A 23341-nucleotide genomic window follows, 5' to 3' on the forward strand; every position below is an offset into this window, starting at 1 on the left:
TCATTTAAAAAAATATTTTTTTTTAATTTAAAAATTATTTTCAATAAAAAAAATATTTTTTTAATTCAAAAATTATTTTTTATAAATAAAAAATTCCAAAGAAAATTTCAGATGCAGTTTCTACTCGCTTTCCTCCGAACAATCGTCTTCTGGCTCGTAACAACTGGAAACGAATTCCTTCCGTAAGTCAAAATTCTAGATAAATTTAAGGATACACGTTGCGCAGGTTGCATATTATTCTGAGAAGGTGCAAGATCGCGGGAAGGATATATTTCCAGCTGCCAAAGTAAAATAATCAAGTCTCTTCTCTCGCGCCTTCTCTTCCCGAAATTTTGCAAACGCGTCGGAATTTTTATATTCATTAGCGACTGGGTTGGCAACCTGCGTAAAAACTTGAGTCAGGGGTTCAAAGATCCTTAATGGAAAGCCGCGCAGCTACTTTTTAAAAACGAAACCACAAAGCGGCTTCGCCAAACTTACCAGATTAATCATTTCTTCAAATTCTGGTCCTCAGAAACCTGAATCAGGTTTTCACACAGGGTCAGAATTGGTAAAAAATGAATGAATTGGTAATTTTGGCGAAGCCGCTTTGCGGCTTCGTTTAAAAAAGCCGCCGCGCGGCTTTCCATTAAGGATCTTTCAACCCTGACTCAGGTTTTTATCACAGGTTGCCGAGCTCAGACAAGCAAATTATTAATTTCTAGAGCCGCTGGAGTGAAATCCTCTCCTCGAAATTGCGAGAAGCCAGCTGAAAACATTTTCTTCCTGAAGACGCACAAGACGGCGAGTACCACAGTTCAAAATATATTTCTAAGGTGAGTTAAAAATGTCTCTCTCGATTCTGGCGAAAGAGAAAGTCACGTGTGGATTCGACCGCTGTGAGATTGAGCGGCGATTATGCCCTGGTTGAGCCTTGTTCTTGCGGCAATGTACAAGCGTTAGGATTCTTTATTTCAAGCTTGAAATTTGGCGGCGCTTTGATTTCCAGCGAAATTTTAAATTTTAAATGACACTCTAGAATTGACTCAGCCCCCTCCAAAAAGCTGTCAATTATTAAATTATTTGATTGCCAAAAGCAAAAATGACAAAAAATAACGACAAAAATTCGTTTTTGACGAATCTGATTGGCCTACCTGCCGAATACAGCCTTTTGATTGGTCGAAAATCGTCGCATAAAAACCCGGTCTTTTGTCGCAATTTTCGTTGATTCCCACCTCAAAAAATTCACTGTTGATAGAAGCCAGTAGCTCAATCTCTAACAGTTAACTCTCACTTCAGATACGGCGAAGCAAACAACCTAACCTTCGCGCTTCCGAAGCAGTCTGGCGCGCACGTGTTCAACTACAATTTAAAGTTCTCCCCTCGCTGGTCCGCCCTTCGCCGACGGGTAAGTACAACATTCTGTGCAACCACTTGCACTTCAGCGCCGCGGGCGTGAACGAGTTAATGCCCCGGGGCACCAAGTTCATCGCCATCGTCCGCCACCCAGTCGAGCTCTTCGAGTCCGTGATGAGCTACTACTCGGACGAAGTGCGCGCTTTCCAGCGCCTCCCAGGTAAAGGAGGGGACCTCCAAGCAAAAATGAAGAGCTTCCTCGACGAGCCAAGGCGCTACTACGGCTTTGACGCGGCGCATTATGAAAAGTTCGCGAAAAATGCGATGATGTGGGACTTTGGATTCGACAACGAAGAAGAGGACGAAGAAGTCATCGACAAGTGGATTGAATATCTCGATAGAATTTTCGACCTTGTGCTGATTACTGATTATTTCGAAGAATCGATGGTCCTTCTCAAAGAAGAACTTTGCTGGACAACCGAGGATGTCTCTTTTCTTAAGTCAAATTCAAGAAAACGCGATTCGCAAAATCCAATTCAGAAGACAATGCTGGACAGTAAGTACAGAGAGAAACTTTTAGAGTGGAACAAGGCCGACTGGAAACTTTATCAACACTTCAACTCCACTTTCGCCAAAAAGGTTGAGGAATTTGGGGCGGAAAGGATGGAACAAGAAGTCAAAAAGCTGAGAGAAACGAACAAAATGATCCAGGATAGATGCATCAGGTTTGCTTCAAAATTCATTCAAGCGACAAAAAGCCGCGACAAAAGGCGACAAAATGCGACTAATATTTAATTTTTGCGACAATTTTTCTGTTCGGCGTACGAAAATCTGATTGGTCTAAAATTTGACCAAAATTTTGGTCGAAATTGTCGCAATTTTTACGACAATTTTAAACCAATCAGATTTCCGCATACGCTCGGCAGGCCAATTATAATTCAGAAAAATGTCGCAAAAAGAGCGCATTTTTGTCGCATTTTCTGTCGCTAATACCAAATTGCTATTTTCAGTAATGAAACTCGAACATCATTTTTCCACTCGGTTCCGCTGACGCGCTACAAGCTCAAGAACAAAAACGACACTTGGTGCAACGATTTCATTCAGTCAGAAAGACAGGTAAACCACTCTCTCTCCTTTACCTTCAATTCGAATAGTACCTGAACAAGATCAACATGCAGCAAGAGGCGCTTCTGGAAACATTTCAAAAGCGAGCTTTTGAATCAACAACAAAGAAGAAAAAAGCAGAATAACTGCAGCAGCTTCAAAATCTTCTTTTGTAAATATGTAAAATTATGACATAAAGCTGCGACTTTTTCGCGACCTCTTTTCAAACTTTCTGTAAAAATAAAAATTACACACACATTTTCTTCGTGAAAGAAAAATGAAGAGAACTCTACTTTTTCTTTTGTCTTCTGTCGGAGGAGTAGCATTTGGGCTCAGCAATCAAAGCTATTTTGGGTACAGTTGTTGGTTTCAGTGATATTTGCTTTTTTTTATAGTTATATTGAGACATCACAAATACCAGGTTGGTGATCTTATTTGTTATTGTCTTATTTTGTCAGTTAATTTCGTATAGATAAAAATTTAGTTCTAGAACTCGATTCTCGACATTATGGTTTTCACTTATCAACTCAAGAAATCCAATTAACTTTTTTAATAGTGGCAATTTTCTAGAGATTCTCTTCCAAAAAAGAGCGCAGCTTTTGAGGCAGACTATTCAAGACCCTGATTCAGCTTTTTAAACTAGTAGGATCAGATTGCCGAGCCCAGAGTAGCCTTCGATTGCGCTAAAAAAGACTGTATCAGCTGCACAATCGCGGAACTGAACATGGACCAAGGCGAAGCAATCGAAAACCACTGCGAAAAGGTTCTGAACTGCTGCATGAGCGAGCACGGCGACGAAATGGCGCGAATAATGCAGAATATAAAATGAAAGAAGCTCTTTTTTTTGATGAAAATAAGGTGGTTAATTTCAGACTACCAGAAAAAGCGGCTGAGCTCAGAAATGCTCGACGAAATTCAAAGCAAAATGGGACTCCAGACGGGCAATCTCGAGGACAGTTTGAAAGGAGCTCGTAAGAAACCTCAAAATTAAAAAATGCCCATTTTAGATTCAGACCAGACTCAAAACGAGGAAGAAGCGGAAAGAGGAAAAACTGAGCTTTAGTTTTGAAGAATGCAATTTTACTGAGAATAAATCACTCAATACTCAAATTATTGATCTTTTCCCTTTTTGATTGAATCAAGATTTCAACGGGCTAATTCCTCTTATATGGTTCCAAAATAAAAAAAATGATAACAGTAATTAAATATAATATGATAATAAAATGAATATTTTTTATATATACTACTATATATTATTAATAAAAATATGAAAGAATATATAATAATAACATTATTAATATTTAACATTAATAAAATTTATTTGAATATTAATTTAGTTAATTAATCAATTAATTATAAATAAATATAATAATTAAATTATTAATTATAATAATGAAAACAAAAAAATAGTTATAATAATTAATAATATTTAAGATATTATATTATATATTTCATAATATTAAATTTTATAATAAAATTTTATAAAAAAAATAGAAATGGGTATATTCCGGAGAAGTTTACCCGCTAAAATCAGGATCGTCAATTTTAATGAATATATAATTCAATGAATCAATGATAGTCACCTTCCTTCTTTCATCGAAGAAATAACCCAAACCCAGAACTAACTGTTGGAAATAATCACAATAAGTTGCCTCTTTCGTTGACCTTCTTCTTTTTCCAGGAATAAACTTTTGAACGTTTGACCGAACAAAAAATTGCCAACTTGTAGCTGGGTTGATTTGGCGACAGATGGGCAGCGTGGTGGTAGATTCTCAGCGGATAATCTCTGTCTAATCTCGCTGGTGTCGATCGAGAGCACATTGAGGCCACCATTCCAACACTGAAGGAATAATATACCCGCCGAAATTAGTGCATTATGCTTTTAATAAAGAGATGACGGCCTTACAAATTACCTCCGAGTCCTACTTCGCTGCCCGCGCGCTCTACTTTTCAAACGCCGAAGCTGCTTTTTAATCGCTCCTTTTGCTTTTCATTGCTTCTTTCGAGAGATTCATTTCAATCAGAAAGAGACACAGAGAGAAAAAGACGACCACTGAAGAATTGAAGAAAAAACGAGTAATTTGTCAGCTCGAATTGATTATTAAGGGTATAGTCCTTGAAATCACTGTTTTTTTTGGTTTAGTTTTACTATGTTAAAAGTTGGATCACATCTTAACCGCGTGGGACGAATCCCCGCGTATGAGCGCGGGACGAACCGTACATTCGAATGTCATTTAAGCAAAAACTCGAATAACTCATGAACCGCTCGTCCGATATTCCTCAGATTTTCAGAGATCACTAATTTTCATGTCCTCTTTCATATCCAGATGTCAGAATTCATATTTTGGTTTCGTCAGAAATACTTTTTTGAGTAAGTATGAAAGTGAGAAATTTTAATTCTCATCTTCCGTGCTCTTTTCAGTCAGAAGATGTTACAGTTGACGAAATTCCATCAAAAATATAGATTAAAGTTGTCTAAAAAGCTTAAACAAACAAATTGGTTCGTTTTTACAGTAAAAATCTCAGCGGGCGCTCGAGTAGGCCAGACTTAATCCCGTGTCAGGTGCAACTGAGCCGTGATAAAACTTCCATATTTGCACAAGTTACTAGGAAGGCATGAACCAATCCACATTTAAAATTTCAAAGTTATCGGATATATAATTTGGGAATACCGGGCCCCTAAAGTCTTAAATGACATTGGAATGTACGATTCGTCCCACGCGGTTAACTGACAAATATTTCCTGGCTGGGCTCGGCAACCTGAGTAAAAACCCTGAGTCAGGCTCTGAAAAAGCTAAAATGAAAAGCCGCCTAGCGGCTTTTAAACAAAGCCGCAAAGCGGCTTCGCAAGAAGTTCACTATCGGTTGAAAGAGGTCTTCTTGCGAAGCCGCTTTGCGGCTTCGATTTAAAAGCCGCTACGTGGCTTTTCACTTCAGCTTTTTCAGAGCCTGACTCAGGCTTTACTCAGGTCGCCGAGCCCGGCTTCTGGGGGTATCCATTTTAACGGATTTAATATTTCTCAAATCTTCGCGAAATCGAGCTCTATACCCTTAAAGTCCTGAAACTGGTGATTGTGGATGCGCTAATTGCCCAGACAGGGCATTAGTGTGCATTCTCTCGCTAATAAGCAGCCGAAGACGATTAGTGGAGAAGAGCGAGAAACAGTGCTGCAAGGAGCAGTCAGAGAAGGCGATGCACAGATCTCCGATAAAAGTCAGCTTAATGTTCTTTAACTTTCAACTCGCGAATTTCGATTCTTCAGCTCCACAAAACGATGAGCTGCGCCGCCGAGAGAATGTCCAAAAGGAACGAAAAGAAAAACGAAAAACGCAACGCCGAAGACAAAGAGCTACTCGATTCGGTTTCAGAAATTTCATTTTCCTTTCGGAAATAACTTCAGATCTCTTTTCCTCTAAGTCTGGGCTCGGCAGCCTGTGTAGAAAACCTGAGTCAGCGTCAGAAAGAGCTGAAATAAAAAGCCGCGCAGCGGCTTTTTAAAAAATGAAGCCGAGAAGCGGCTTCGCCAGAACTTTTTCTGGATAGTGATTGTAATATTTGCGAAGCCGCTTTGCGGCTTCGTTATGAAAAGCCGCTGCGCGGCTTTTCATTTCGGCTCTTTCTGACCCTCACTCAGGTTTTCTACAAAGGCGCTATTCTTCTGGTTTAGTGTAGGAAATTGGCAACTCTGCTCATAAGGAAATCATTAGCTTATCTGTCGTTTTTTCAAATCCAAAAAAAATTTTGAAACCTTGAAAGCGACTCCAAAACTGAGCAAAGACAAGAGATCTTCGGGGTCAACAAAATCAAGACAAGGTCATTCTCATTATTTTGGAATCAAGAATAATTTTTATATTTTCAGGCTCGATCAAACGAATTATTCGGAATACTTTCGACTCACTCCACGAAACTTGCGGTAAAAAATAAAATTTGTCTTTAATTTTTGATGATATTTTGGAAAAGCTACGAGAGGCGACAAAAAACTGCGACAAAATTTGCGTAGGCGGCCGTCAGTGTTCGGCGAGCCAATTTTGGGCTTCTGATTGGCTAAAACTTCGACGCAATTTTTTTCGCATCTCATAGTTTTTCCGATTCTTTTTTTAGATAAGGAACTGACACCCTTATTTTTGATGATCGAAATGAAAAATAAGGGTGTCACTCTTTCAAAAGGCTCTGCAGAAGACAATCATTTTGAGCAGATACGCCCTAGAATGCTTTAAATTAAAGATATTTTCGAATCACATTGTGGGAGCGTAGTATTTTGGTATTTGATTGATATTATTCGAAATATGTGCGGCCGGAGGGTGAGTCTACTCAATATTGATGCACTGTACGCGCCATTAGAGCCAAGACTGATCGGGCCTCAGTGGGGTCCCCATCCAAAAGTAAACTTGCTCTCCCTTTTCGACACGTTCAGGCTGCTCGGTGCACGCTTCCAGCCAGCACCACCCTGGTGAAGCCACCACCATGGGCAAAGGTTAGAGACCAAACTCGAAACAGAGAGAGTCGAAAAACAGCGAAAACTGATTGAACATTGTGGAAAATACAGGCAAGGGCCTTTGTTTCAATTTCAAAAAATGAATGGTACAGTGACGTCACGGGCCAAAGACTGTAACAACAAAAAAGATGAATTGAACAAGAGCAAGAGCAAGAGCAATAATTCTCTTTCTCTCCCAATTTGTCCACCCCTTATTGAGCCTAAAAGCTTAGCGGCCAAAAATTAAATAAACTGACAATTTTAAATTGACAAAAATTTAATTTTAAAATAAGGAGTTCCCATTAATAATTAATTAGTAAAACATTTTAATGGTTTTTCTAGCCCAAGGCTTGTTTTTCAAACCCTAACCCTAACCCTAGAATTTCAGACAATCCGTTTCTTAAAAAAGCCTTCCTAACCCTAACCCTAACCAAATCGTTGTTGACACCCTTAAGCTTAACTAATCTTTTGTCCGTTAAAACGAGTACCCCCTATTTTTGATTTAAATTAATTGAATTATTAGCCGCTAAAAAGGTTAACAAGGGGTACCCCTTAAATTTTTCGATGTTCTTTTCCGAAAATTTGCTTTTTAAAATTTGTAAAAAGAACGCGAAAACATGGGGCCGCCAAAATGAGAGCAAGCCAGTCAAGTGAACTGAATTACAACAATCGATGAAGAGCGAAATAATCGATCTTAGCCTCGATATCAATTTTTACTACAGAAAACTGTAAAGTTGTAAGTTTTCGCTACGGCCAAAATAACGCTCGTAAATCACTTTGAAACGTCGAATATTCTCGAGAGAAAAATGATCAAGAAAATCAACGAGGTAAAATTTTCAAGCGTCGTTGTTGATTTCAGAATTAAGGACCACCCGAATCAAGAATTCTGAAAATTGACCCCGCGGGAGCAAGTATTTTCCTGAATTTTTCTGAGGTACACCCTTAGATATTAGTTCTTTAGGGGCAACTTTTAGATCGGACTCGCTCCCTTACGGTAACATCTCCACTTAAGGACCCCCGTCAACAATTTTCGAAAAATCTATTTTCGGAATTTCAAAATTTTGACCCCGGAAATGGATTCTACAGGTCAAAAAACGATTTTGAGGCTTCATTTTTTGGGGGTCTATCTCGACTCTAACACCCTCAAAATCGCGTTTGAAAATCAGACTTTTGAGGAAAAATGACGAAAAAGTCCCAATTTTGCTATAATTTCAGATTTTTATTGGTCAAAAAGTGCTCCGAACAAGTTTTTATGATAAATTTAACATCCAGCCACGCTAAGAAGCCAAAATATGGCTTTTTTGAAATTTTCGATTTTGCGAGGAAAATTGTTGACGGGGGGGTCCTTAAGGGGGTAGAAACAGCTTTTGCCAAAGATGGAATTTTAAAAAATTTTTTTAAGATTTTGATAACCCAATGAATGAAGAATATAATTTTTATCAAAAGCTATGTTGGAACGCCTTTAAAATTGCCTTAGAAGTTGAAATTTTGGCGCAAATTTGAGTTTTTCGAAATTTAGCGACAGTTAAAATCGTTTAATAAGGGGATAAACGCGAAAAGGATAGATTTGCTTGGATCACATGATCATTTTGAATAATTTTGCTAGGACCATAACTTAAGGGTATCACGAAGAAATGGTCTTTAAAACTCAAAATTTTGAAAATTTGAGACACAAGTTTCAATCGGCCTCGCAACATTATCATTTTTCATGATTAAACAATTTCAATCATAGATGCTCCTAGAAAAAGGATTGAACTTTCTTAAAATGAGATTAGAAATTCTCAGTTCATCACGTGACTCGAGATAATCGTGCTTGAAAATGGGCGAAATCGGCATTTTCGACGAGATGGGTTGATGTTTCGCCCTCAACCGCTAAACTGGGTGAACAAAAAATTATTTTAGAATTAGATGTTCTTAAATCTAAGATAAATCTAACTAAATTCGAAGAGAGAATTAAATAATCTAAGGTTGGCTGAGCTTGGGCGCCGTTCAAAAATCGGCTTTTTTCAAAAAAGCTGTTTCTACCACCTTAAGGGTATGCGGAAAGATAGGTCAACGGGAGTAAGTTTTTTTTTGGTTCTTATATTGAAATACACCCTTAAATTTTTTAATGTGTTTAGGGTAAAAATTTTTGGCCTAAAATTCTAGACAAAATTCACCAAAAAAAAACTCCAAAAAATTGATAAAAATCATAAAAAATTCAAAATTTATCCCAGAAAACAAAATCTAAAACGTAATCTGAAAATTTTTCAAAACGTTGTACACACCCTTAAAAATATCTTAATTTTTTAATCTAAAAGTAACAACTTAAAAGCAACAAAATGATAGTTTTTTCGAGAAAAGCAAGAACACGTGGTACGTTGGATTGTGTCTGTAATCGGCAAAGTTGCTGTATGTTAATTGACATCTGACAAGTTTATTGGCAGCAATTTTAAATGCAGACAATTTAAAAGAGAGGCAGCAGGACAAAATAGGCAGCGAAAAGAGAGAGAGAGAAAGGCCAATTACAGCATCTTTATTCTTCTTTTTTTTCCAAAGACAGTTAACTTGAAGGGAGATCCTTCAACTTTCACTTTTCCATTTTCAGTTTTTCGTTTTTGGCTGGTTTTTTGGTTGGTTGAGGGGCTGAGTTGACAGCCGAGAGAGTTTAATTTCATTTAATGAGACGATAAACTGGCACATATGGCTTCGTTTCCAAACAAGCCCTTTTTCTCTCTCTCTCTTTCTTTCTTAATCCCTTCGTATTTTTTCCATTGGCAAATGAGAAAAAGAAGCAGCGAAGGAGAGAAAGAGAGAGAGAGAAACTCTGCTGCACCGGCAATTATTGATCCACAATCTGAGCATATCTGACGGCTCAGCTCAGCCAGCGACCTGTTCAGATTCGAAAAAAAATATAAAAAAACGCCGCTTTTTATCGCAAAAAAAAAAGAAAATAAGAGAAAAAAAGAGCTTCTTGAAACTCTCAAAAATCAAACGAAAAAGGTGCTTTTTGAACGACCCTCTTTTTCTTTTTTTTCTGTAATAGTGTTGTGGAACCTGTTGGGGTTCAATATCAATATTGAATCTGGAAATGTAACTTTCAAAGCAAAACAGAGCCTCATTAATACTTCTGCTCCCTAGTAGAATTGAGCTCTTGGCAAGAGTCGCTCTCGCTTTTTTCTTCAACTTTTTTGAGTAGAATTTTTTTAAGCTGAGCTCGCTCAAATTAAGCTCCGCTCAAATAAGACTAATCTGAGCCTGCTTAGCCTAGCCCATTTTCTTAGCTTCCTTTAAAAAAGATCAACCAAGCCGATTCAGCTCAAAATCAAGAAAATAAGAGCCAGCTCAATTTGAGCTCTCTACGCTCAGCTCAAAAACTGACTGAGCTCTGAGCCCTGAGCTGAGCAGATTCTCCTTTTTCTTGATTTTTTGAACTGAGATGGGATTTTGAAAATTATGAAAAAAAGTAATTTTTGTTTTTCAGAAACAAAATTAATCGACAAATTCGAAAGCGACTCGTCGAAGATGACGCAGGCGAGGAAAGAGGGCCAGGGTCAGGCAAGGGAACGCAACGTTCAAGTAAAGAGCTGAAAGTAGTGACAGTTTAACTCGATCCCGAACCACAGGCAAAGTACTCGCTGGAGCCGAACCCGCTGCTCGCCAAGCTCAACCCCAATCACGGCACATGGGAGCGCATCGAAGAACTCGTCCACTTAATGAAGGTAAAGCTGGGTCATTTCGGCGGCTTGCGGAATTGACGTCACTCGCGGACGAATTAACCTTTCTTTACTTTGGTGTTATTTTAGGACCCGTGCACCGGCGTGCCCCTCAGAGCGGTCAAGAGCTTCCTCTCCAGAATACCAGACGTGTTCACCGGCGAGGACCTTGTTCAGTGGCTGCGCAAGTCATACGGCGTCGACTCAAACGATGAAGCCGTCCATTTAGGTGAGTCAACTCGAATTCAAGAACTTAAAGTCTCGATCTGGTCCCGGCAACCTGAGTAAAAAACCTGAGTCAGGGTTTGAAAGAGCTAATGAAAATTCCAGAGAGAGGGTTTTTATCCAAACTCTTTCAAACCCTGACTCAGGTTTTCTACTCAGGTAATCTGATCCGCTGATTATTAAGGGACTCTGATCGCCTGCCACGGCTACTTTTACGCCATCGACGAGCACGTGATCACGCTCAAAGACGACAACTCTTTCAACAGATTTCAGGTACCTACAATTAGGAGTACAGACACTGTAAGTTTAATTTTGTAGCACGAGAAGTACTGGCCGAGCAAAGGCTGGGAGCCGGATCAAGCATCTTACGCGATCTATTTGATAAAAAGATCATTTTCAACCAAGGTAAATCAATAAGAAAGTGAGCCTGGAATAATATGCACGCGCCGGCGGACTATCTTCATTACGGATAAACTATCAATTATTCAAATAAGGAACCAAAACTCGATTTATCAAAAGTCGAGTTAATCCGTTATCTACTACTAGTAGAGCTACGGTCACCTTATTCTAGAGTCTAATATTCAGAGCCTTAGTTTTACGAAGCTGGGCTCGGCAACCTGTGTAGAAAACCTGAGTCAGGGTCTGAAAGCTTATTATTCGAGATTTTTCAGACCCTGAGTCAGGTTTTCTACACAGGTTGCCGAGCCCATTTAGGAAAAAAAAAATATCCTTTTTCGACTCTGAAAACCCCAAAATTGACTTTAAATAATGGAAAAGTGGAATGAAATCAAAATGCGATAGAGGGCCACACTCGTCCCTGGAGAGCGGGATAATGTTTCTGTCGAAATTATCTTTAATGTGTTCGTAATTAGGCGCGGCTCGAACTTGGCGACTACGAAATCGATAACCTCTCTCGGCTGCAGCGGGTGCTCTCACGCGACTGGGATCGGCTTGTGTCGACGGCCGAGAGTCTCTCCCGCGTCGAAAAGCGAAAGGACAAATCCGACCGAAAGCTTCATGAATGTCAAGAACGCGCGTTTTGGAACATACACAGGTCTCCTTTCCCTTTCAAAATCGGAAGTTGAGGGCTAGGCAATCTGTGCAGAAAACCTGACTCAGGGTCTGAAAGATTCTTAATTCGATTCTTTTAAAAATCGAAGCCGCGAAGCGGCTTTGCCAAAATTCGAAAATAGACTTGAATAATCATCATGCTTTTTTCTATTAAACCCTGAGTCAGGTTTTTCCAAAGCATAGAGCCAATTCTAAGGCCCCTCAAAAATGATGGAATTTTCAGACCTATGCCTGGCCAGGCGAACACTTCCGAGCAAGACATGAAGAAACGCGTTAGAAACAACCGAATGGCTTCGAAGTAGGTGTTTTATTCCAGAGAAGCTTTCTTTTTTTTTAATGCTTCTCTGGAGGAGATATTTTTGGTATTTTGAGCAGGCAAATACCAGTTAGTAGTAGTGTTTAGATAAAGATGAGAAATGAGACATTTTTATCGTCAATTTTGGATTAACGGTGATTAAAGGACTTACAGTGACCAGATGGCGACAATGGGACCAAGCGAGCGAATCGAAATGAAGCAGAAAGACATTAGGTACTACTCAATGAAAAATTGACTAATCGATAATTTTTCAATTTCAGGCGGCTCGAGCTCGAGAAGGACGCGTTGGAGAAGGCCCTGATCAAACCGTGCCACAGATTTTCAAAAGCCATCGAGACCCTCATCAGGTGGCCAGTTCTGTTTCTGCAGCGCTGTTTCGTAATCCTTGATTTCAGTTATTGCGACGCGCGAGAACGAATCGACCCTCTTCTGCCACACTCCGCGCTGTCTGGTTACAATTCCTGGTCTTCCCGCGACCAGAGTGCCTTAGAAAGGACCGTGCTCTACTTTTGCTCGTCAAAAAGGGGATTTCGTAGTGACACCCTTTTTTTTTTGGTCGCAAAAGTGGAGCTCTGAAAAAGTGAACCGTTAAAATGGAAAAATGGACTGGCCGATTTGCTGCGAAATCAGTTCGGACAAGAAGCATTCGCCAAATTCCTCAAGTCAGAGTATTCGGGCGAGAACTTGACCTTCTGGCTCCACACAAGGCGTTACAAAAGTGCACCAGGTAAACTTCAAAATTCAAAACCGGCCGAAAAAACTGCTCTCTTTCAGTTTCCCGGCACCGCGTCATAGCCCGCGCTATTTACGAAAGACACATTTCTGACGAGTGTCAAGAACCGGTGAATTTGCCACAAGCCGATCGAAGAAAAATCGCCAGATCGCTCGAATCGGAAGAACCTTTGACGAGATTCCTCTTCGACGACGCCGCCGAGGAACGAGTGCTTAATTTTTTGTGTCACATCTGCCCTCATTAACCTGAGTCAGGATCTCAAGGGCTTAAATGAAAAGCCGCGTAGCGGCTTTTTAATTATCGAAGCCGCGAAGCGGCTTCGCCAATTTTCAAAATGGATTAAATTTTGAAAGATAATTTGCGAAGCCGCTTCCCGGCTTCGTTTTTGAAAAAGCCGCTACGCGGCTTTTCATTTATCCTCTTCAGAAACTGACTCAGGTTTTCCACACAGGTTGCTCAGCCCAGATTCGCATATTTCTCATTGTATCAAATTTTTACATATAAGTTAAATTTCCACCTTGGCATCAAATTGATAAGCACGGGCCAGCACATTTTCCGGCTGATGAAAGCGGACTCCTACAAACGCTTCCTGAACTCGGCAATTTACCAAGAAATGCTGGACAACGTGAAAGTGAAGCTCGCCTGAACAAGACCCTGTTTTTGACCGAAACACGTGACCTCAACAAAACGTCTTTCAACCACTCACAAATCATCAGCAGCTACAGAACTCGACTCTTCCTTCCTCAAAACAACAAAAAAAGAACACTTCTTTGAAATTTAAATTCAATAATTTCTAATTTCCAATTCACTGCACATTTTGAAAAAGAAAAAGAAATAGTTTCATTTTTTGCGCTCTGTAAATTGCAAATCTTAGAATTAAAAAAGAATCTTTAAAAAATTTCTTTCTTCGTATTTTTTGGCGAAAATTACTTAAAAAAAAGCGTTCATGATAAAAATCCCTTTGACCGAAGCAGCCTGGGCTCGGCAACCTGAGTAGAGAACCTGAGTCAGGGTCTGAAAGATCAAAAATGAAAAGCCGCAAAATTATCATTCAATTTTATTGCGGCTTTTCATTTTGATCTTTCAGACCCTGACTCAGGTTTGACAAGAAGGAAGAGGGGCAATAATCAGCGCGCTTATGCTCGTCAGTAAGATCGTAAAAACGAAGCCAAAAAGCGGAATCAGAAGAGTTTTATGATCTGCGCGTAAAATCGGCGGAGCGAGCATCATTTCAAAAATAAACTTCTTTTCTTGTTGATTATTATTTCTTTCGAGAAATCATTACAAACAGCTGATGGATCGAGCAATCGAATTGAACAAAAGAATCTGTTCTTTGGTCGAGCTTCTGGGAGGCGAAGGAATTCCGATTGTTCTTGATCGAGTCGGCGGCGATTCCGGCCAAAAGACGGCAGGTTTCCAAGAGGCTTCTGTTGAAGAGAAAATGGACGAGACAAGTCAAGAATCTGAGGAGTATTACGAATCTGATGAATTTTCTGACTCTGACGAGTCTTATGAGTACGAAGAAGTATTGACGCATCCAGAAGAATTGACAAGAGAAGCTGTTGAGAAATGGCTGGAAGAGTTTCAAAAGAAATTGAAGAGAAAAACGAGCAGAGATGATTTGGACAGGTTGATTTTGTCGATGGACAGAATGCAGTTTGAAAATGATCAGTGTGGTCGATGGGAGGAGGTCATTTTTGAACATGGAACAGGAAAGCTGTCTGGAACTAACTTTTGGGGAGAGAAAGTTCAGGAAGAATGGAGAGTAACTTCATTTCAAAAAATGATTCTTTCGAGAAATCCAGATTTCGAAGGACGAATAATTCAACGTTCAGAATTAAAAGAAGAAACCGGAGAATGGATTCTTGATGAATCTTTTCAGCAAATTTCAGCGGGAGGAGAAGCGATTGTTTTTGAAGAAAAATTCGGAGAATTGGAAGTGGCCGTTCGCGTTCAGGCTTTTGATCCCGCCCTATTTGTGGGGAATGAAGAATTGGAGTTTGGAATTCATCTTGCAAAAGGTAATTTTTGGCGTTTATCTTAAATAGGAAAAACTAAGGATTGATCGTAACAAAAAGGTTTGGTTAAGGAGGGATCACAACACTAAGGATTTTCCAAGGATGGAACGTAACAAAGATGATTTACTTGGGCCAAACCAAAATCAGGAAGTATAAAGATGGGAAGTGACAAAAAAGGAAGTAATATTTTTGGAATGGGTTTTCATTGGCCGGTAGGCCAAATGCAGCGATCTTATTGGTCTTCAGAAAATGCACTTCCTTTTTTGTCGCTTCCTATCTTTATACTTCCTTTTTTTAGTTTGTGCCATTTACTTACGATGGAAAGAATTATTTGGAAACTTCGATTTTTCAAGTGCAATTTTAAGGGTGTTAGCGGCCTACCCGCCTAAAGAAACCCCCCTTAAAATGAAGCTCTCGGCCCCTTCTAAAGTGTTGTGATCCCTCTTTAACCAAACCTTTTTGTTACGATCCTTCCTCAGTTTTTCCAAAATAAGATAAATGCCAATTTTTATTTTTTCATATTTTTTTATTATTCTTTAGAATACGAAATCGCCCATTACTACGAAAAAGACGACGCCCGAATGATTCCTTTCCACAAAAACGTGATCAAAAATTTCTGCAACATCGAAGTCTTTTTGAGCAGCGACTTGGAGAAAGAAGACTGTGTTGGATGGATCACGATAATGGAGAAATGCGACTCGGATTTGAGAAGCAAATTGAAGAATAATGAGTTGAATTTGGAAGAAAGGAAGAAAATTGCGATTGGCGTACAAGAGGGATCGGAGTATTTGGAGAATATTGGAATTTATCATTACGATGAGAAGCCAGAAAATGTCCTTTTGAAAAATGGAGAAGCCAAATGGATCGATTTCAGCATTATTCAGGAAGAGACTGGACTAGAGAGTTATCGGGAGATGGGTTACGCGAGGAGAGGAAGCAGATTTAGAAAAGGCAACTGTTTATGTAAGTTTTGAGCTTGTTGAAAAATTCTCGAATTTTATCTTTTTTTCGTAGATGCTGGGTCACCTGCCTTTTCTTATAGCCAGCAGATAGGCGGAGAATACGGAGTCGATTTCTCTCGTCCTCATATTTTGATTCTTTGCGATTGGAAGACAGCCTGGACTCTTTTATTCAAACCAATCGAAGAAGAAGAAAGAGAAATCATCAAAAAAGAACTTGAGGTAAGTTTTTACTTTTTATAAAAGAAAATATTCTTTCTAAGACTTGCAATGCTGACTGGCTCTCAAACGAAGAAATACCATCAATCTCAAAAATCCAAAGCTTGTCAAAAATCATTTCTCTAAAAAGCGCGTCTTCTGATTTTTGCCTGGACGACCCAAATCTAACGAAATCAACTGCAATGGCCAGTCTGAAACAAAAACTGACAAAACAGATAAATTTCGATTTCAAAAATGTGACGAAGAATGTTTTAAACCAAAAAGAAAGCGATCTTTGTGTACCTATTTCTGTTTCGGTGCTTTTGAGATGGGCACTCAAAAATGATTTGAAAATTGAAGATTCTAAAATGGAAAGATTTTTTACTCTGGAAAAAATCTTCACAAATTTGACAATGGTGATTTATCCGCGGAGTTTGGCTGGCTTCAATCTCAATCCGAAAAAAGAAGAACAAAAATTTCAAAACAACGAAATTGAAATGCTTCTCAGAAGATTGAAATTCAAGACTTATTTGAATAAAAGTGGATGGCAAGTTATAAAAGGAAGCACAAGCGACGCGATCAATGCCAGTTTCGATTTCGAGCAAGGTAAAGAATCCAAAACTAAAAATCAAATGAAATTAAAAATTCAGTCCTCCTCCATGGCAACTTCGTCTTCTCTCGTCCCCTAACCGTCACCGGCGTTTATCCAAATCCGGACTCTTCAATGATTTTCCACCAAATGGTGCTGGACCGAATCGAAAACTCCGAATTCATTCTCCAAAACACTCTCATCGACCATTCCGGCTCTCAAATCAGAATTCCAGTTTCAAGAGAATTCTACGCTTCGTACGAAATGATGGAAGACTGTTACAACAGCTACCAAGATTTCGTCTATTATGGAGACAACAACGAGTTTCTTGAGTTAGTGAACGAAAATTTCAACATGGAAACAGAAAAATGGTATCTTCTGCCTCAAGCTTATTCAATCACTCTGACTAGAACTCGATGACTGAAAAAATAAACATTCCTTTATTAAAAACACGTGATCGTGAAAATAAAAATTGTGAAAATTATTTTCATTTTTTTACATTTTGCAGTAGACAATCACTGAAGCGGCGGAGAGAGAGCTCCTGTCCAGAAACCAACCAGAACAGAAACAGCTATTTTGCTCTTTGTTTTATTATGGATGTACAGTTTGAAGAGATTGCGGCAGGTGGTAGGACAAGTGAAAGAAGCAGATTTACAAAAGGGGGATTAGACTTGGCAAATGTAGCGGAACTCGCGGTCGCATTTTGAGGGGTACCATTTGTAGCCGAACTGCAGGCCCGCGGACTGGATGCACCGCTCCGAGCGCTAGAATCGTTGAAAAAAGGGGATGAGTGGTGGAACTTACTGTGGGGCGGATTTCTCCGTACCAGTTTTGGAAAGAGCTGTCCGTGACGGTCGTGTTGTCCACCCAGCTGAGACGGTCGCTCTCTTTGTCCAGCGACAATCCAACCCAGTAGGAAGTGTCCTGAACAGTTATTTCAATCAGTTCTGTTAAAAACCTGAGTCAGAGTTTTAAGCTGCTCAGCAGAAAGCCGCGTTGCGGCTTCGAAAAATAACCATTTGAATTTTCTAAAACAATCGAAGCCGATTCGTAGAGAGGGGTTATCATTCGAGCCTTTGATTCGAGCCATCCATTATCTCTAGAATCTTTGCTAGTGGTTAGGGTAAGGGACTGAAAGCCCCCTGGTTTAGGCCTTAGGAGGGGGGTCCCGGGGGCGTAGTCCCCTGGGTTAGGTTTAGGAATAGGGGCAGCTCGAATGATAACCCCCTACTACCAGCCGATTTGCGGCTTCGTATTTGTTAAAGCCGCAAGGCGGCTCTCTGTTGAGCATTTTCAAACCCTGACTCAGGTTTTTAACGATGGTTGTCGACTGGAATTTCAGTCAATTCGAAGATAATTGCCATCTAGCTTGACTTACATAAGAGCTGCCTCTGATCAAATTCGTAATAAACAACATCGTGTCCTCGTCCTTGATCACCGCCAAAGATCCGCCCTGTCTGTTACATCTCTGCTCGGCCGCCTCCCACGAGCGCTTGTCCTTGCTCAAGTTGAAGCAGAAGCTTCCTTTCTTTTTCCCGTGGCCGGCGCACCGGAATCGCGCGTCTTTAATCAATTTCTTTGAGCATTTTTGAACTCGGAAAGAGCTTCACTTACTTTGTAAGCGATGCTTCGTAAAGTGCGCCACTGCTGCGTTGCTGGAAATCGACTCGGCCTGGGCGTTGAGGCGTTTTTCGTGCTCTTGGATTAGAGCTTCGTCGCGGCTTTTCCATTCCAGCAGTTTCTAAAGCAATCTTTGAAAAATTGTAAAATCAGAGAATTGACCCCCTATCTGGGCTCGGCAACCTGTAAGAAAAGCTTGAGTTAGGGTCTGAAAAATCAAAAAGAAAAGCCGTGTAGCAAGAATTTGAAAATTGACTAGAATGCTAACATTGCGAAGCCGCTTCGCGGCTTCGTTTAAAAGAAAGCCGCTACGCGGCTTTTCATTTGTGAACTTTCAGACCCTGACTCAGGTTTTCTACACAGGTTGATGAGCCCAGGTTATCAGCTGTGTTGACAAAAATGTGTTGACAAACGACTATTTGAAAATTATACGTATTAGCTTTTGATGAGTTGTGGCTGGAGAAAGAATAAAGAAATTATTGGTTCCTTTCGAAAAGTGGTCAGAGTCTGTCAAGGCGGAATTTCGAACGGCGCCAGGAAGAGTGATTGACGGGCGACGCACGAAAAGGGGATGGAAATTGAATTAGACACTGGAAAACGGATGGAATCAACGAGGACTATTCAGATTTTTACTTCGAATTCTGCAAGACACAAAAGTTCTTACTTTTGGGTTGTGTTGAAAACCTGAGTCAGATTTTCTGTCCACGGATTTTTTCATGCTCAGGACCCTGACTCAGGTTTGCACACAGGTTGCAGAACTCAGCTGAAGGCTGGGCACGGCAACCTGTGTAAATCCTGAGTCAGGGTCTGAAAGATCTCTAATAAAGGGATTCAGACCCTGACTCAGGTTTTCTTTACAGATTACCGAGCCCATATCTTACCTTGACTTCGTGCTGGTATTCAGAAACGACGCTCAAAATCTGCTGTCTCTCGTCTTTTAGTTTCTGAACTTCGATCGCCAAAAACTCATTTTCTTCCTTTCGCGATTTCAATTCCAACGCCATGGTCGATTTCTCCGAAAGAACGAGATCCATTCTCAACTGCTGCTGAATAATCGCCTGGCCGATTGCCGGAGGAATGTCGCACTCGCAATTTTTTCCGTTTTCCGATTTCTCCGTTTTTAAAAGCTGCTCTTCGAAATCCGGCAGTTTTTTCAGCGTCGTCGAGTTCGTTTTTCGCTTTGGAAAGTCGCCGAAATTCTGCTTGAGCGAAATTTCCTGGATCTGGTCTGAAGGGGACTCATCAGAAGCTACTAATTAGGGCGATTCACGGGCATTTGTCAAGTCGGGCAATTAAATTTAGGATTAAGAAATTCAAGATCAAGTTTAACCACTCTGAGCCTGGGAAGAAAAGGGGGGACAAAATGAGACTTTTCTGCAAAAAAAAAAGGATTGGCATTTTAAATTGCCTGCCTCAAAGTATTTTTAATAAATTGATCAAGTCGATGATTAGCTCTGGCGAGAAGATGAGTCCCGGTGTCTAGGATGTAGACTTGGTTCTTTTCTAATTTCTCCACTCGATGGGAAACGTCGTTCTTGATGATTGTGTCTCTGATCATTTCCGAGGTTCTGTTACCAGATGTTCTATATGAGCAGCTCTAGAACTGCTCTGAATGACTAAATTACTGATCGAAAATCTGTTCCTTTGCAAGTCGCGTTCGAAAACCTCGATCGCTTCGGCAATCTGGCGCATGAGCTCGCTCCTCAGCGTCGTCATGTTTCTGTAGATCGCGCTTTCCAAAGTAAAGTTCATCCCTTCCGCGGAAAGGGCAGGTACAGTCACTTCGCTCTGTTCGCTTTCGCTCAGTTTGGGGATGATTGGCATCGAGTTTCTGACCGTTCGGGCTTTATGACGCGATCTTAATTGCAAAAATCAAATTTTCATACTGTGGTGAAAACCTGAGTCAGGGTCTGAATGAGATTACATGACAAGCCGCGTAGCGGCTTTTTAAAGAACGAAGCCCCGAAGCGGCTTCGCAAAATTACTTTTCAAATCAATTTTTAAATTCTGGCGAAGCCGCTTTGCGGCTTCGTTTTTTAAAAAGCCGCCACGCGGCTTTTCATGTAAGCTTTTTCAGACCCTGGCTCAGGTTTTTTAAACAGTTTGCTGAGCCCAGACTTTAAATTTCTCCTCTAAGAAGCCTTAATCGTAAAGCCTTACTCTGAAACATTCTGCTCAGAATTCTGGTCAACGAGTTTCTCGATTTTCTGGCGCAGCTGTTCGATCATTTTCTGGTTGAATTCGATGTTGGCGCCGTTGGTGCTGACGCTGCTGCTGTGCTGCCTCAGTTCGCCGTAAAACTCGGCCAGCCGCTCTTCGTGCTTCGTGATCTTCTGCAGCTGCTCGAGCATGTCGCTTTTCATGACGTCGATTCTGTCGGTGAAGAGGATCGCCATTTGGCGCAGGAACTCGCGCGGGTTCGTCGTTTGACGCACCTCCAGGTCGCGAACGCGGTGGTTCAGGTCGATCGTGAAGTTTTGAATTTGGTCCAGTCGGTTCAGATAGCCGCCTGATTAATTTAATTGAAGTAAAATGATAAAATAAGTACAAGCTTTAATTAAATACTGCAATTCTGATTTATGAATGACATAAATTTTGGCCTTCAAGTTTTTAGCTCTAGAACCTCGCGGCTTCAAGTCAAAATAAAATTCTAGAGCTATTTTTTGTTCGAAGCGTTCGAAGTCGTGCCGAGGTCTAGCCGCGACTTACACACAGAGCTGTTGTTTTTTTTCGAAAATCGAAACACCATAAGATCGAGGGGAGCGGAAGAATAAGGAATTTAAATATAACGATAATTAGTCGATTAAATTATTCTATCCTTTGCGTCGTCGAGAATATTAAGAGTATCAAGATTAACGAAAATATAAGTCAAAATCCTCCTTGAAAAGCCTTAGAAAAGCACGTTATACCTATAGAATAAGTCGTGTCAAATATTGGCGGAATCGAGTTTTCCGTCAAATATCCTCTTTGCCGTATCAACTCGTCAATCGTATTCATGCTTTCGTTGATTCCAGCGAATTCCGACTTCATGTTGAATATTTGCGATTCAAGATCTTGGAAGCGCGAGAGAATCGTTTCTTTCTTCGAGTTGTCTGAAATTTTGAATTAATCTCTTTGAATTCGGCTATTTTTTTATTCTTATTATGAGCTGAGTTGAGCTCAGAATTTTCAATTCAAGCTCGGCTAAGCTCAAACTAAATTAACTGAACTGAGCCCGGCTCTGTTCGAGCTCAGCTGGCTAAGTTATGTGCTGAGCTAAATTATGTTTAGCCGGCTCAAATTGAGGCTCAACAGAGCTTGATTTTGAGACAGCTCAGCTCAGAAGCAAAAGATTTTAGCCAGCCGAGCTCGACTCAAATGGAGCTGAGCTCAACTAGCTCAGATCAAAAGAATTTAAACTCCGATGGAGCGGATGGGCCGTTTCTTTTTTGTTGGCAAGGTGTTTGGTTGACTGGAAGTTAGAAACAACACTTCCTGGAGCCCATTAAAGTGCTATTCCTTGTCCGCTAGCAGATGTAGTTATGATGATGAATGATGGCCTAACCAAGAACAATAAAATCTAAGTGATTGTTTATGGGACAGCTCAGCTGCAGCAAAACACGCCACAAAAAAAGCTTGTTCGCTTCTTCGTTGCCGCTTCTTTTTTCAAGATTTATGTCGATTTTGACATGTCACTTTCGCGATTTTCAGAAAGCACCTTTTACTTCCGCTCCGCATTTTTACGTCTACTAATAGGAAGTCAATTCGAAGCCAGGGAAATGACATTTGTAGCGCATTTTCTTCCGCAATTGCTAATCGCTTGTCTATTAAGGGAGTACCACTCGTAAAGTGAAATTAATTGATGAATTTGTATTTAATTCTTTATCGGGCTAACCTCTGCTATCTGTATAGAAACCTGAGTCAGGGTCCTGACTAAGCTTTAACAGATTCGCCAGAATATTCAGGACCCTGACTCAGGTTTTCCGCAGCGTTTGCAGAGCCCAGTTACTCATTATTCTTCTCGGTAATTTTGTTTTTATTGTTTATTTTTATCATTTTTTAATCACAATTCTATACTTTTTCAAGTTCAATAAGAAAGACTAATAAGATAAATTTACATCTAGCGATGAGGTCATGACACAGCTAAGTCTTGAGAAGATCACCTTGAGAAGGAAGCTTTTTGATCTCGCCATTCTGTGGCGTTTTCACCTTGTAAAACTTTATTAACATAATTAACATATTCACCTATACTTTCTTGCAGGGAAACAAAACTCATTTTGCTTTCTCTATTCCAAAATTACGAATAATTTATGTTTCAGTCTCTGACCCTGTAAGCATATTACTAAGCCAAGATTTCTCTAGGCTTTTAATTTAGTGACGCCCTTATTTTCAAAATAAGTTCAACCGCCTTTTAGAAAATAAGGGTCTCACTTTCATATATGAAGTCCCTGAGACTGGGCTCGGGAACCTGTGTTGAAAACCTGAGTCAGGTTCTGAAGAAACTTTTTTCAGAACCTGACTCAGGTTGTCAAGCTTAGCTTTAAAAAATCTGAAGAAAAAAAAATCAGATTCATCATGTCTACCCTTAATTTATGGCCCTGTCAAGTTATTACCTTTGACCCTGGAGGTCTGAATCGTGTGGCTGAAAACTTCATCGACTCCGTACTCGACTGGCAGTTGAATTTTAATTGTGTACTCGACGGGTCTCTCGTTTTCTTCGTCTCTTTCCTGGGCGAAAAGAGGCTGCAAAAAGAGGAGCAGCAGAATTTTCAAACGCTTCGGACTTTTCATTTCTCTTTTTCTCTCTCGTTCGTTTCCGCGCTCTCTGACTGTCACGTGAGTCTGTGTTCGTTAGAAGTACTGGCTCGATTTATAACTTGAAGCTTGTTTGGTCGTTTTAGGGAGCTGAAGCGAGAGGAGAGCGTGGACGAGCGTGAGAAAGGGCGACGTCCTAAACTCTAGCAGCGGCGCCACTCAAAATTAGCCCGAGCTCAGAACTGCCGGAACTCGTCGTCTACTAATCG

The 23341-nt window shown here is 40.3% G+C and overlaps 4 protein-coding genes across 4 annotated transcripts; 3 read left to right on the forward strand and 1 right to left on the reverse strand.

Annotated features, from left to right (window-relative positions):
• Nucleotides 1-111: 111 nt before the first annotated feature.
• LOC145709387 (galactose-3-O-sulfotransferase 3-like) lies at nt 112-2590 on the forward strand. The gene is given in 6 exon segments (XM_081787069.1): nt 112-182; nt 705-815; nt 1279-1435; nt 1438-2060; nt 2346-2451; nt 2490-2590. Coding segments are annotated over 6 exon segments (1164 nt in total). The 3' UTR covers nt 2586-2590.
• A 3609-nt stretch (nt 2591-6199) lies between these two features.
• LOC145709388 (regulator of G-protein signaling 7-like) lies at nt 6200-13839 on the forward strand. The gene is made up of 14 exons (XM_081787070.1): nt 6200-6253; nt 6300-6353; nt 10378-10615; nt 10700-10838; nt 11019-11107; nt 11153-11239; nt 11707-11888; nt 12129-12203; nt 12366-12434; nt 12482-12568; nt 12617-12719; nt 12798-12948; nt 12996-13162; nt 13406-13839. Exons 3-14 carry the CDS (start codon nt 10610-10612, stop codon nt 13598-13600), a joined length of 1350 nt encoding a protein of 449 aa, XP_081643196.1. The 5' UTR covers nt 6200-6253; nt 6300-6353; nt 10378-10609; the 3' UTR covers nt 13601-13839.
• Nucleotides 13840-14241: 402 nt separating this feature from the next.
• LOC145707521 (uncharacterized) lies at nt 14242-17163 on the forward strand. The gene is made up of 5 exons (XM_081785058.1): nt 14242-14975; nt 15513-15935; nt 15987-16153; nt 16195-16735; nt 16780-17163. The coding sequence occupies exons 1-5, from the start codon at nt 14249-14251 to the stop codon at nt 17136-17138; spliced, it is 2217 nt and encodes a 738-aa protein (XP_081641184.1). The 5' UTR covers nt 14242-14248; the 3' UTR covers nt 17139-17163.
• Nucleotides 17164-17314: 151 nt separating this feature from the next.
• LOC145709389 (uncharacterized) lies at nt 17315-23194 on the reverse strand. Its single transcript, XM_081787071.1, has 9 exons — nt 22931-23194; nt 21248-21430; nt 20499-20847; nt 19964-20196; nt 19220-19566; nt 18333-18459; nt 18097-18281; nt 17523-17642; nt 17315-17482 (listed from the first exon to the last, which is right to left on the reverse strand). The coding sequence occupies exons 1-9, from the start codon at nt 23106-23108 to the stop codon at nt 17384-17386; spliced, it is 1821 nt and encodes a 606-aa protein (XP_081643197.1). The 5' UTR covers nt 23109-23194; the 3' UTR covers nt 17315-17383.
• Between the last annotated feature and the right edge of the window lie 147 nt (nt 23195-23341).

This window comes from Oikopleura dioica, chromosome XSR (genome assembly GCF_907165135.1).
Source record: "Oikopleura dioica chromosome XSR, OKI2018_I68_1.0, whole genome shotgun sequence".
Classification (NCBI taxonomy): Eukaryota; Metazoa; Chordata; class Appendicularia; order Copelata; family Oikopleuridae; genus Oikopleura; species Oikopleura dioica.